We start from the raw sequence: 13,975 nt of genomic DNA, 5'->3' as shown, positions 1-13,975 counted from the left end.
AAAACGACTCCAAGGTGTCTAATGAAGTACTGTCACCTCATAGACACATGAAAAACTGGAAAAATACAAAAATTGTGGCACTCCATCTTTAAGTAAAAGTACCAATACGCCAATGTACTGTAGAAGTACTCCGTTACAAGTGAAAATCCGGAATTAAAATGTTACCTGTGTAAAGGTACAAACGTATTGGCATCAAAATGTACTTAAAGTACCAATAAAAGCACTCGTTATGCAGAATGTCCCATTTGACGTTTCCAAATGTATAAAGATCTTTTGAAAATAGCCGATCTACAAGCTCACAATGCGTCGCACCTGGCTATTTTCAAATGGCCAAAATGAAATTAGGCCTGAAGTGGTTAATGTATGAAGTTAGTAAACTAAAGTTCTCTGTAATGGAGTAAAAATAACAATATTTGGATCTGAGATGTAGTGGACTTAGTAGTTACTTTCCACCACTGCTTATTTATTTTCGGAAAGATTTGAGGCACATTTTAATGATTTTCAAAAATAGCAGACCTACAAGTTCATAGCGCGCCACTCGGTGGCGCGCTATGAGCTTGTAGATCTGCTATTTTTTAATAGCTAAATTACAACATAATGTTTAAAACACCAAAAGGGGTTCCCGCCCAAAATGACTTATTTATGTCCATGTGTGTCTTATATTTCCTTGCCCTTATACAGAAGTATGGCTCCAACCTCAATGTTAATATGTACTTTAAATGAAGTGCTCTGTTACGGTAATTTGGTGAGAAATCAATTCTTTCACCCAGTATCAATTGTCTAATATAATCCTGGGCCCTACATTCCCACTTCTAACCTAGGGGAGAGCAACGGCCTGACCTCATGCTTCCTTCAATGCATGAGGAATCCAAGCCACTTCTTTTCAACCGACAGTAGCACATGGAAGGAACACGTTATTCCAACCATTTCCTTTCCCGTCCTTCAGGTGCTCTGACTGGCTCTGAGACCAGGATTACTGCACGTTTCATGTGAGGTTACCTACACACTAGGGGACACGGGGGAGAACATGCAAACTCCACAAAGGCCTTTTGCCAACCCCACCTATAGGGTATGGGCACTGATGACACGGAGGAGAGAACATTCCTCCCATGCCCATGGCATTCATGAAATCACTGTCCTAAACGTCAAAACGTAATGCTGACGTTGATGTTCTCCCAAGTAATGTACTAAAATGTGTGTGTGTGTGTGTGTGTGTGTGTGTGTGTGTGTGTGTGTGTGTGTGTGTGTGTGTGTGTGTGTGTGTGTGTGTGTGTGTGTGTGTGTGTGTGTGTGTGTGTGTGTGTGTGTGTGTGTGTGTGTGTGTGTGTGTGTGTGTGTGTGTGTGTGTGTGTGTGTGTGTGTGTGTGTGTGTGTGTGTGTGTGTGTGTGTGTGTGTGTGTGTGCGCGTGCGTGCGTGCGTGCGTAGTATCAACAGGAGATCTCTGTTCTCCAGGAGAGGTTGAGAGTTGCAGCGTTGAGACAAGAGGAATGTGAAACTAGACTGTTGGTTCAAGACCAGCAAAACCAGAGAATGTTGCAGGAATACCAGGTACAACAGAATGCATCGTTAGAATAGAGGCTATGTGTGTGATATCATCATCATGAATGGTACATGGTGCATTTGTATAGCGCTTTTATCCAAAGCGCGTTACATAGACATGTGCATTACATTCACCCATTCACACACCGACGGCGGGGGAAAACCATGCAAGGCGCCGACCTGCACATCAGGAGCGATTAGGGTTCGGAGGAAGTTCAGAGTCTTGCTCAAGGACACTCAAGGAACTGGCGACCTCACGGTTCCCATCCAGCTGCTCTACCGGCCACTTTACCCCTGAGCCACTATATGGACCCGGACGCTATGCGGGAACGCCTACTGCGCGGCAAAGAAACCAAACATTATTGTTCTTATATCGAATGTTACTTCACATCTCGCAGGCTTGCAGCATTGGTACAGTACGTCTTTCTTTCTCTGTAATCTCTATTTGGGATGTGAGACAAAAATCACACTCGTGTGAAGTGAGGGGCGCTCTTAACATCACACAGTACATCATGCACATTCCGTGCTCTGCCAATCAGATCATCGCATTCCGTGGTACGAACACACAGAGCTATGTGCATAGGAGGGGATAGCGCCCCTCAAAAGTAGCACGATGGCCGCCGTGTGGCAACGTTGCTGTCCATTGGCCAACAGTGCGCAGGCGAGTCGTCTAACCTTTATTTATGTCTATGGACTTGGCTGCCACATGGCGTCATTTCTGAAGGCCAGACGTTATATAGCGCCCCTCAAAGATGACGTTTCTGCCTCACCACAGCAACATGCCATGTCATACAGTATGTCATATGATTTCATATCCATATGTCATATACTGTATGTCATGTCAAATACATGACATACAAGCCGCAAGCTTTTTTTGAAAGCTCTTTTTTGACCCCCAATGTGATTGACCCTTTGAGATCAGAACTGGCATTTACTCTTGAGTGTCTTGAGTGTGATTTCATTGAACTGTGGAGTAAAGTTCCCAGTGGTCACAACTGATTTCAGTTATGTGATTCCATAGAGGGCCAGCATGTCTTTCTCAGGCCATAGGCCTATATAATTATGTGCCGTGAATGGAACCGGATGAAGTCCTAGTTAAGTCACCTTTATTTATATAGCACATTTAAAAACAACTGAACCCAAAGTGCTTTCCATTCAAAATGACATCATAAAGACCTCATAAAATATAGCACAGTATATAAAGAAACATGGCCGGAGATAGGCCATAAATTGATTGCCCTCAGATTGAGCTGAAGGCAATGGAGAAGAGGTGGGTTTTTACGGTTGGGTTTAAACCTTTCAACGGTGGAGGCTTGGAGCTGGACTTGATGTGGAGGACTGTTCCAGAGTGTGGGGGCAATAACTGAAAAGGCCCGATAAGTATTCATTGGTCAGCAACTACTGCACAGTGATGGTGAAAAAAGGGAACCTGGAAAGTCACACCTCAAATAATTTGACTGGATCTTTCCAGCTGACAGTCACTCAAGAAAACGAAAGAAGGAGCTGAAATCTATTCTGTCTTAAAAATAAAAGTCACATACACAAACTGTTTTCAATCATAATGTATGTCTTGTGGTTAGAGTGTCCGCCCTGAGACTGGGAGGTCGGTAACGTCTGCCTCGCTGCTTTGTATTCTGCATCAAGGGTACTTGTGAAGTGATTATACTAGCAGCGTGTCCTACTTGTACATTATGGTCGGGGGATCCGCCTCACGCTACAGGAACAGGAGACAGGCTCCTGCCCTGTGGGCCACATGTGGCTCGGCAAGGCCTACATACACAAGTAAGACGCGCAAACGTGGGAAGCGAACGCAGCTCGTGTGTGTGTGTGGTTGAGTGTGTGTGTGTGTGTGTGTGACTGTGTGTGTGTGTGTGTGTGTGTGTGTGTGTGTGTGTGTGTGTGTGTGTGTGTGTGTGTGTGTGTGTGTGCTACAGCTGCGCCCCCTTGTGGCGGGCGGGTGGTGTCACAGCGGGACAGACAGACACACAGACAGACATGATCTGCAGGGTCTCATAGTTAGTGCTCATTGCATTCGCAACTATTGTTGTTGAGGGGCTCTATAGCCCCTCCTATGCCCAGCTTTGTGTGTGCGCGCGTGTAGGCTACCCCATAGCGATGATTTGATTGGCTGAGGGCTACAAAAAGTGATGACAGAAAAGTGAGGACGGTAAAAAATGTCTGTAATTCAACAAACTTTCCCAACAACGTGTTGGGAAAGTTTGAGAGCAAGTGTGTCTGTCCAGTTGTCTTTGTTTTGTTTGTCTGTTCACATTTGTCACTGTTTAACTGTTTTTAGTTTTTTCTTGTTTAACACATTTATATACCTTTTTTATATTGTATTTGGAACATTTTATCACTATTTATATTTTTCATTTTATATCACTTAATTACTCATTATCTGTCAATGATATTCTGAAGTTATGTCATATGCGAAATGCCTAATAAAAACAGTATTAAAAAAAAGAAAGAAAGAAAGAAAAATGAGGACGGCAAAAGAGATTGGCCGAAATGTGTTGATATATGTTGATGTACTGTATGATGACAAGAGCGCCCCTCACTTCACACGGGTGTGATGTTTATATTTCAGTCCAGGTTGGAGGACACAGACAGTCGACTGAGGAGACTTCAGGATGATAAAGATCTTCAGATGAACAGCATCATCAGCAGGTGAACCTTTCACTCTTTAGCCTCTTACTTTAACCTATACATGGGCAACTGGGCCACATGCAGGAGGGTATACAGGTGGCCACATGCGGCCCCCACCGGGGCCACATGCGGCCCCCACCTTCACTTAATGTGGTTAATATATTGGAATCCTGATATATTATTTATTTCAGCTGTTATAATTCCAATCATGCAAACATTTGTATTTAGTTCATAAAGTGTACATAATTAAAGGCATTTGAAAGGCATTTGAAATGAAATAAAAATGTCACCGGTACTTTTCAGGATTCTAATTCCAAAATAGCAAAACATAATTCAGGATTTACATACAAATAATAACAAAAATACCTGATCTACAAGTAGTGATCTTGTAGATCGGCTATTTTTGCTACGGCAGAAATATGCAATGTGGCCCTCAGTCTGGAGTGAGTGTGGAAATATAGTGGCCCTTGCCATCGCCAAAGTTGCCCACCCCAGAGGTAGCCTACCACAAGAACAGCGCGAGGGGTACTATCATAGCAGCCAACCAATCGTATCGATGCTCGAGGGGTACTAACCGGAAGACTTTATATCTCTATGACTTTAACCTATAGGTATCTGTGACCTTTACCCTTTGCCCTTTAACCGTAAACAGTCTCTATAGGAAGTTGTAGGTCAAACATGTTCAAACCCCATGCACTTTGGCCGGTTGGAGTGAGATTTGTTTCAGCACTTTTATTTTATTTTATATGATCATAAATTATTACAGGGGCTGGGCTGTATCCCACTAATAATAAGAACAACTACAATTGCCCTTCTGGGCACAGGTCTCCACCAGGAGGATAGGAGTGTGTGTGATGTTTGGTAAAATGTTTAGGAGTAATATAAGTTTGTGTGTGTGTGTGTGTGTGTGTGTGTGTGTGTGTGTGTGTGTGTGTGTGTGTTGCGACTGTCTGTGCTGGTGGCATTTCTTCCTCAGCCTAGTGGGAATATGCATGCACAGTTTCACCACAATCGGACGCTGCGTTGAGGAGTTGTGGCGATTTGTACAAAACGGGTAGAAAGCGTCAAACAAACCCGTCTTGATCACATGACTATGGAGAGCATGTGTACCGATTTGCGTGAAATGTGGATAAAATCTGAAGGAGTAATATTTGAAAATGAGTTTTTCATATGTCGGCCTCCTGGTGGCGCTATAAAGAGCAGATGTGAAAAATTCCAGGCAAAGGTTTTTCCTTGGCCTCTAGGGAGTGTGCATACACAAGTTGTACACAGATCCGTGCAGTTAGAGGTAAAAACACTAATCAGCCAGTTATAGCGCCACCATGAGGCTGAGTTGAAAATATTCAAGTGGCATTTCTTCCTCGGCCTAGTGGGAATGTGCGTGCAAAATGTCACGGAAATCACACTATGTGTTCATGATTTGCGGCATTTTGTCTGAAACTGAGCACTCTTGCGAACTTTGGAAGCCAATATTAGCCAATCAGGATGGAGTCTGAAAAATCTGAAGGACCCGTTTCGTTGAATGGCTCTAGAGAGACTGTGTACCAATTTGCGTGATGTTTGGACAAAATATGTAGGTGTACTGTCCAAAAAATAGTTTTGCACAAAGCGGCCTCCTGGTGGCGCTATAAGAGGCCAATGTGAAAACATTGGGGCAGAGGTTCAGCTGTGGCATTCAGGGAGTGTGTGTGCAGAGTATGGCTGCGATCAAGCTAACGGTGCCGGAGATTAGCTGTCCACAGACGGACGGACGGACACACGGACGGACAGACACACACACGGACGGACGGACAGTGTGCAAAACAGTGCAAAACATAGTCTCTCCCCCCAGGCCTTCGGCCTGGTGGAGACAATAAGACAAACATTAGTGGGCAAGTCAGGACATGCATGCATCTGCAACGGTGCCTGTACAAATCTGTTGTCCGCATGCATGCAACGCTTTGTGTTTGTATGACATCACACCAGATGACGTGAAAATACCTTTAGTCTTCCACTCTTAGATAGTATTGCTCAGACTGTTTACTTACAGCGCACTCTGTCCCGAGCGACGGAGAGATAGAGAGACAGACAGAGGGAAAGAGAGAGAGAGAGAGACAGAGAAAGAGAGAACACGACAAGACAGGCATATTGTCCGTCTCCATGCATACCGGCAGCTTTGGCGATGAACCGACGCGACACGTGGAAGGTGTGACGTCCCGATCTTCCTCCCAGACTCAGGTTTCAGGTCCCGAGTGTCTGTACGCGATCGCGCCTCAGGCCCGCCTGCTCCACAAACACCTGCAGAGCGGCCAGATTGCCAAGGAATGTTCAAACCTTGTCGGTGGCCTGTCGGCGAATAACCATTTCCGTAACCAGCTCGAAGCAACGAGGAGACGTGAACAGACCGGGATCTCGCAGCGTCGGCCGTTCGCCGAGACCTCGACTTGGTCGGGAGAAGAGGCGAAGGAGAGCCGTCAGTGGACAAAGAGGCCCCACGTCTGCGAACAGTGCGGCAAGAGCTTCAGGCATTTGTGTCACCTCAATACGCATCGACGCGTCCACACCGGGGAGCGACCGTACGGCTGCGAGAAGTGCGACAGGAGTTTCAGCCGGATGTATGGCCTGAAGACCCACGCGCGTCTGCACACCGGGGAGAAGCCCTTCCGCTGCGCGCAGTGCGACAAGAGCTTCGGCGAGGTGGGCAACCTGAGGACGCACCAGCGCCTGCACAGCGGGGAGAAGCCGTACCGGTGCCAGCAGTGCGACCGGACCTTCAGTCAGATGTGCAACCTCAAGACGCACCGCCGCGTGCACACGGGGGAGAAGCCCTTCCACTGTCAACAGTGTGGAAAGAGCTTCACCGTGCTGGGCGCACTGACGACGCACCGGCGTGTCCACACGGGGGAGAGGCCCTTCTACTGCACGCAGTGCAACAAGAGCTTCAGCGTGCTGGCCGCCCTGAAGACGCACCTGCGCGTGCACACGGGAGAGAAGCCCTTCTATTGTACGCTGTGCGACAAGAGTTTCACCGACGTGGGCAGCCTCAGGAGGCACCAGCGTGTTCACACGGCCGACAAGCACTACTGTCAGCAGTGTGACAAGAGCTTCCGCAACCCGGGGAATTTCAGGAGACACAAGCACAAGCCGCCCCGGGACACGGCGCGCCTCTGCAAACAGTTTGGAGTGACTTTCAGTGTGTTCTCAACCTTTTCAGGCCGTGACCCCCCAAAATAATCCTATTATTTGAACTGGGGATCCCCTCACCCCCGCTGTTATGTTTTTGCTCTTTGACCAGTTTCTGAGCGGTGCTATAGCCGTTCCCAACGTGTGGCTTTTGTGTGTGTGCCCCCATGACGACATGTGACAGCCAAGTCAATGGCAAAAAGTATTCCATATAAACTTTTCCGGCCCCTGTGGGCCTAAAGAAAAGGCCCCTGTGATGTCACGTGGGCCAATATCATCATCGTGAATGATAATGATGATGATATGTGTGTGTTACACACACACACATGTGTACACACTATAGTAATATACATAGTATATAGAGCGTAGCAGTGGCCATGGCTTTCTGGACCCACTGAAAAATCGGTACATGGGTATTAGTGTGTCCACTCCTTGGATATTAGGGCATTAACCATAAAGTCGACTTTTCAACAAGTTGAAAGTCGAACCATAAATAAATGATATTAATAATAATTAAAAAAATATAAACAAGTTTGTTTATATATATATATATATATATATATATATTTATATTTGCTCTATGTGTTGGCGCTTTTGACTGTTTTTAGAATGTGTCACAATGTGGCGCCTTTGATCAATAATTGCTTAGCAACAACTGTGAGCCTAATATAGCTGCAACAAGCAGCGATACCCGAGGCCAAGCAATGTGTGTGATTCACCACAGTGACTAGCTCCTCCGTGTTTGTTTCGTGTTTGTTCACAAACATTGCGTGCCCTGCTATCACTGTAAGACGCATGAGGACAAATTGGCATATATGCTAATAACCACACAAGGCCATATTCAGACGATGGTACAGGAAGCAGGGTGCAATCCCCCTCCACTGTTTCTATAGTTAAACGGCACATTATTAAGGCAGGCACACGGCGCACATGGAAAGAAGGTATAGGACGTCGTCTGCACACCGTTCTTAACCCATTCTGGACGGGAACCCCCTTTTGTTGTTTTAACTAAGCATTATGTTATACTTTAGCTATTGAAAAATAGCAGACCTACAAGCTCGTAGCGCGCCACCCAGTGGCGCGCTTGTAGGTCTGCTATTTTTGAAAAGTTGTGAAAATGTGGCGCAAATGTTTGACTATATATTTCAGAGCGAACATTTTTAACTCAAATATTGGCTTCTGGGGGGTCCCTGGAACTACATATTTTGAGAAGGGGGGTCCGTGTGGCCCAATAGAGTTAATTCTGGGGGTCCTTGACATGAAAAAGGTTTTTTTTTTTAAATCGACCTCAGTTCCAAAATGGGTTAAGCTCCCAGTATTTTATTAGGAATCAATGTTTCGACCCCTCCTGGTCTTCATCAAGAACTGGCCCTGGATTTAGACTCTGGATCTGTCACAAAATGTGTTTTGGGCATGAGGTCATTATAGACCAATCAGAGTGTAGAATCCCAATCCGTGTACAAGTTTGTTGAACCTTTATCCAAATATCCAACCCCACTTTTTTTTTGTTTAAACGACAAATTTAACAAGTTGGAGGAGTGATGCAAAATAAATCTCTGCTGAGGGTAATTGCATTTTAACCATCTATGTGGTAGCAGCAGTGATTTTTTTTCCACACCCATGGTTACATTTGGCTACACTGCAGATATGCAATGATGCAAATTATATAAGTTAATGGCATGTACAGTATGCGTGTGAAGAAACGCAACACAAGTCATCATATTTGGCCCCCAGAAATCCGTAAATGACCTCAAAAGTTCCCTAGGCCCCCTTTCTGCAAATATCCACAACACAGTCTCCCACTACATATCAAATCCAGCCCAACCATCGAAAGTTTCAATTCCTCCCTAAAAACTCACCTTCTCTTCATTGTTTTCAGCTCCTATAGTTCTGTTGAACGTTTTAAACCTCTTTGTAATTGTAATCAGTAGGCTATTTGTCGTTTCATGTTCCTTAAAATGTTGTTATATTGTATTGCTAAACGTTTATTTAAATTTTGTATTTTATGATGTCATTTTCTTATATGGATCAAAGCACTTTGGGTCAACTTCTGTTGTTTTTAAATGTGCTATATAAATAAAGGTGACTTGACAATAACGCCGTTTGTTCAGGTTGATGTCGGTGGAAGAGGAGCTGAAGAAAGATCACTGTGACATGCAAGCAGTGGTGGACTCCAAGCAGAAGATCATTGAAGCTCAGGTCTTTTTTTTTAAATATATTTTTTATCCCACGATTTTGTAACCCATTTGTCACCCCTGTGTCAATCATCTGATCCTGGGCTCTACACACCCTCCACCAACCTAGTCCCCATATATGGGGGACAAGGGGAGAGCAACGGACTTGAACTCATGCTTCCTTCATGCCTGAGTGTCCAAGTTGCTCCTTTACACCTGACAGGGGGGAGTTTCCCTGGTTGGACGTAGCGCGTGGAAGGAACACGTTATTCCAACCAGTTCCTTTCCCCTCCATCAGGCGCCCTGGCTGGCCAGGGGGAGGCAGTTTAGTGACCAGGACTACTGCATGTTTTGCACCTTCTGCTCAAGTTTAACACATTTTGACCCTGGGAACGATTCTATAAATGGCTTCTGAATCCCGACAGTTTTCTGAAAAAGCTATGTTTCTATGTGTCAGTCGTTCTTCGATTTTTCAAAAATAGCAGAGCTACAACCTCGTATGAGCTTGTAGATCTGCTATTTTTCAATAGCTAAAGCATAACATGATGCCAATACCAAAATGGGTTCCCATTCAGAATGGGTTAACAGTATTTATTGCACAAAGTGAGGTGTACTGTCTGTGCTATTGATGAGGAGGAGCCTAAAGGCTCATACATACTCCACAGTTTTTGGTGATAGGTTATCACCGTTTTAGGTGATAGCTTATCACCTAAAACGGTGATAAGAGTTGAGGCCATCATACTACGCGGTGACGTCCTTAAGGATTGACTCCGCCTCCCTGTGGTTTACCCACAACGTCTCTAGACCAATTTTTATGCCACGGAAATGCTAACATGCTTTAAGGAGTGACGTCATGTGGGCTTGACTCACTTGAGTGGGTAGAGTACTTCTTCCACAACTCACTGTCTGTCTGTCTGTCTGTCTGTCTGTCTGTCTGTCTGTCTGTCTGTCTGTCTGTCTGTCTGTCTGTCTGTCTGTCTGTCTGTCTGTCTGTCTGTGTATACTGTCCATCTGTCTCACTGTCTGTCTGCCTGTCTGTCCATCTGTCTCACTACGTCTACGTGCAGGAGAAGAGGATAGCTAGCCTGGACGCGGCCAACAGCAGGCTAATGGCGGCGCTGACCCAGCTAAAGGAACGCTATGCGGTGACGTCACAGCGCAACGGCCTGTCGCCGAGCAACACGTCCTCTCTGCAGATCACGGAGAACGGAGAGTTCCGCAACTCCAGCAACTGCTGAACACTGAGCGATCTGATTGGACTACTGCAGCAACTGCCGAACACTGAGCGATCTGATTGGACTACTGCAGCAATTGCCGAACACTGAGCGATCTGATTGGACTACTGCAGCAACTGCTGAACACTGAGTCATCCGATTGGATGCCTGCAGCAACTGCCGAACACTTGACCGATCTGATTGGACTACTGCAGCAGCTGCTGAACAATGAGCTTACCGATTGGACTATACTGCAGCAACTGTCGAACCTTGACCAATCTGACACAAGTCGACTTCAGCGACTGTCGAACAGCGATACGACCGATTGGACGATTCCCGCAAATGTTGAACGATGAGCAAACTGATTGGGCAATTCCAGTGGAACAATGAGCAGAGTATATTATTGCCGTTTATACGAGGATACAGTGGATACAGTGAAATAATTATTTTGTGTCAGTTTGACATACAGTAGGAATGTGCTGGGCTGACACGAGCGGGACATGGGTGGAATGCGATGTGAAGGGACCGTCCGTCCCGAAAGACAGCCTGTTACCGTTTTTTCGCCCGCAAATCCTGTCTGTTATTATTAGAACCAGAACCACCCCCCGGAGTCCCAATCAGGGCTCTAGACTATAGTGTATTTTCTGTTTTCGCTCGACATTACATAATTATATCTTTGCTGCAAAATACCCGCTCGACAAAGCTCACGGCGCCTTTGCGACCTTGTCATTCGGCTATATTCAGCGAAGGTTTCCCCCAGAATACGGAGGCTGGGGTTTTAAACCCATTCTGAACGGGAACCCATTTTGGTGTTATAGCATCATGTCGTGCTTTAGCTATTGAAAAAATAGCAGATCTACAAGCTCATAGCGCGCCACCAAGAGCTTGTAGGTCTGCTATTTTTGAAAAATCGAAGAACGACTGACATTTTTTAGAATCTGATCTCGGGTCAGAATGGGTTAATCAGACCAGTGTGTGTGTCCAGTGGAAACCTCGTATGAATCTGATCTCAGGTCAGAATGGGTTAAGTGGTTTACGGAGGGACGTACGTCACTTTTTTGTTTATATACAAACAAACGGGGGGAAAGTATACCGTAATCTAAAACGTATCTAGAGAACTGAAATCTACTACGTGAGGAAACTCTCTCTCTCTCTCTCTCTCTCTCTCTCTCTCTCTCTCTCTCTCTCTCTCTCTCTCTCTCTCTCTCTCTCTCTCTCTCTCAATAGCCTATACAATTACATGCACACAAAAACCATGCTACTGTGAGAAATCTGGTTAAAGTGTGAGACTTGGCCCCCGGCTGTCCGGCTGCATGCCAGCCACAGATCTTTCAACGATATATAGCCCTGGACACCGGGCCGAGTCAGCGGACAAATTATACGGTATTTGCTGCAAAATGATACAAATAATAGTTAAATCGGCAACGTCATGTAATACTCGTGTCTCCACCACTTGACGAAAGAATGTCAAGAAAGCGTTCGGCTGTTGATTGGTGCGAGGCAGGATCATGGCAATTTAGTTGGCGATTTATTTGCGAATAAAACACTTGAATTGCAAATTTGTTTTGCCATTTAGGCTTTGTGAACAAAACAATTGCACAGGGCAGATATGACAAACTATACAGAGGAATGACTGACAATGCCCAGTACAAATAATCACCTGTTATACTTTAAACTTATTTCAAAACCAATGGAAATAGGCAATCTAAAAGCTCACAGTTGTGTCCTTTTATGTTGGCTATTCTTTTTATGTAACGGATACAATTATTACACGGATTACAATGATCATGGAAACGATGGAAGCGATTATGTAATAATTGTGACATATGCTACAGAGAGTATATTCATGACGAGTGGTAGGTTAACAATATTGTGTCAGACATTTAAAAGGATGTGTGTGAAGTTATAAGGGAGAGAAGTGAAGTGAATTTGACTTAGTATAGTGGGGTTAGAACCACCTTAGACGTAGCCTAGTATAAACATAACTGCAAAAGCATTTGCAGTTCAGCAAAGCACACTGAAATAATTGTATTAATGTTGCCTAGCTACGCAAGCTAAAATAACATAGATAATATATATATATATATATATATATATATATATATATACACACAAAGAGTTTCAAAAAGTTTAAAATTGTTTCCCAGATGTTCACAAACAGATGATCTATTCTACAAGCTTTGATTGTTTCTTTAATGCTCCCATTTCCATGTAGATAATTAGATTAAACTGCATTAGGTGGACTCAGAGACATCTGACATCTAAAGACAGGGTCACACATGCGTGTCATATAATGCAACACGCGTATATGGAGCATGTGTGTGACCGTGCCATCATAAGTGGGCACATAGTGTGGATGATCTAAAAAAAAACATAACGAGCTGAACGATCACAATCAGAATATCACATCTTTATTGTCACAGATCATATATGAGTACAGTGGGTGAGATTGTTATTAGTAGGCCTACAGGGTTTTCGGTGTTGAAAAGAAATTAGAGCATAACATAGAAAAGAGGGGAAACATATACAGTGCATAACATATAGGTAATTTAAAGACGTGTGGATTGAGAGTCATACAATGTATAAAGGAGCATCAATAAAATGTATATGAACGGTGAATATAAATGAAGGGATGTGAACCATGATGGATGCCACCCTTTGGTACCCTTCATATCAGCATTGCTTCATTGCAGTGGCTCTGAAAGTGGGGTCCCCAGCTAATGGATTGATAGCCATAGTCGGGAGACAAAATGCACCCTTACGGGTCTGTTTCCGAGTACCTCTTGAGAGTTTACAAATGGAACCGTTTGAACATGAACACGATTTGTACACTTTCAGATTGAGTGTGTCCGACTGTGGCCTAATGGTTCTCATCAAAGTGGGTCATCCGGTATAACTCCCCCGGGGTCCTTGAGGGGGATCCATGGCGGTCCCCAGCTATAAATGATTGGTAACTCTGACTCTCTCCGAGTGTACAAAGGCAATCATTGGTATTGGTTTTGGTTCCATTTGTACACTCTGAGTTACGGGGGTCCGTGGCCTCGTGCATAGTAAACCGGGGGTCCTTGAAATGAATTTGTTTGAGAATCACTAGCCATGTGCATATAGTATATGAAGCAGGGGGGCCACTGCTTTACTGAACACAACAGGCTAAAATGTGTGAATATCCCCTGCAAGGACTTTGTACTGCATCTGTGCTTCCGTCCGGTTCTGCAGAAACCCTGGATGATGGATAAATG

General features: G+C 44.7%; 1 protein-coding gene across 1 annotated transcript in view; it reads left to right on the top strand.

The window, feature by feature from the left end:
• The window catches only part of LOC310872283 (disabled homolog 2-interacting protein-like), a gene marked incomplete at its 3' end in the record, with an annotated part of 40,221 nt that extends 29,461 nt beyond the window's left edge, over positions 1-10,760 (top strand). The window contains exons 15-18 of the mRNA XM_083784046.1: positions 1,427-1,549; positions 4,128-4,207; positions 9,460-9,547; positions 10,590-10,760. Coding sequence (XP_083640172.1) covers positions 1,427-1,549; positions 4,128-4,207; positions 9,460-9,547; positions 10,590-10,760 — 462 coding nt within the window. The remainder of the gene's footprint in view (positions 1-1,426; positions 1,550-4,127; positions 4,208-9,459; positions 9,548-10,589) is intronic.
• Between the last annotated feature and the right edge of the window lie 3,215 nt (positions 10,761-13,975).

Source organism: Protomyctophum parallelum, assembly GCF_964188405.1.
Source record: "Protomyctophum parallelum genome assembly, chromosome: 15".
Classification (NCBI taxonomy): domain Eukaryota; kingdom Metazoa; phylum Chordata; class Actinopteri; order Myctophiformes; family Myctophidae; genus Protomyctophum; species Protomyctophum parallelum.
Note: the sequence above shows the minus strand (reverse complement) of the source record. Positions and strands in the feature narration are given on the sequence as shown.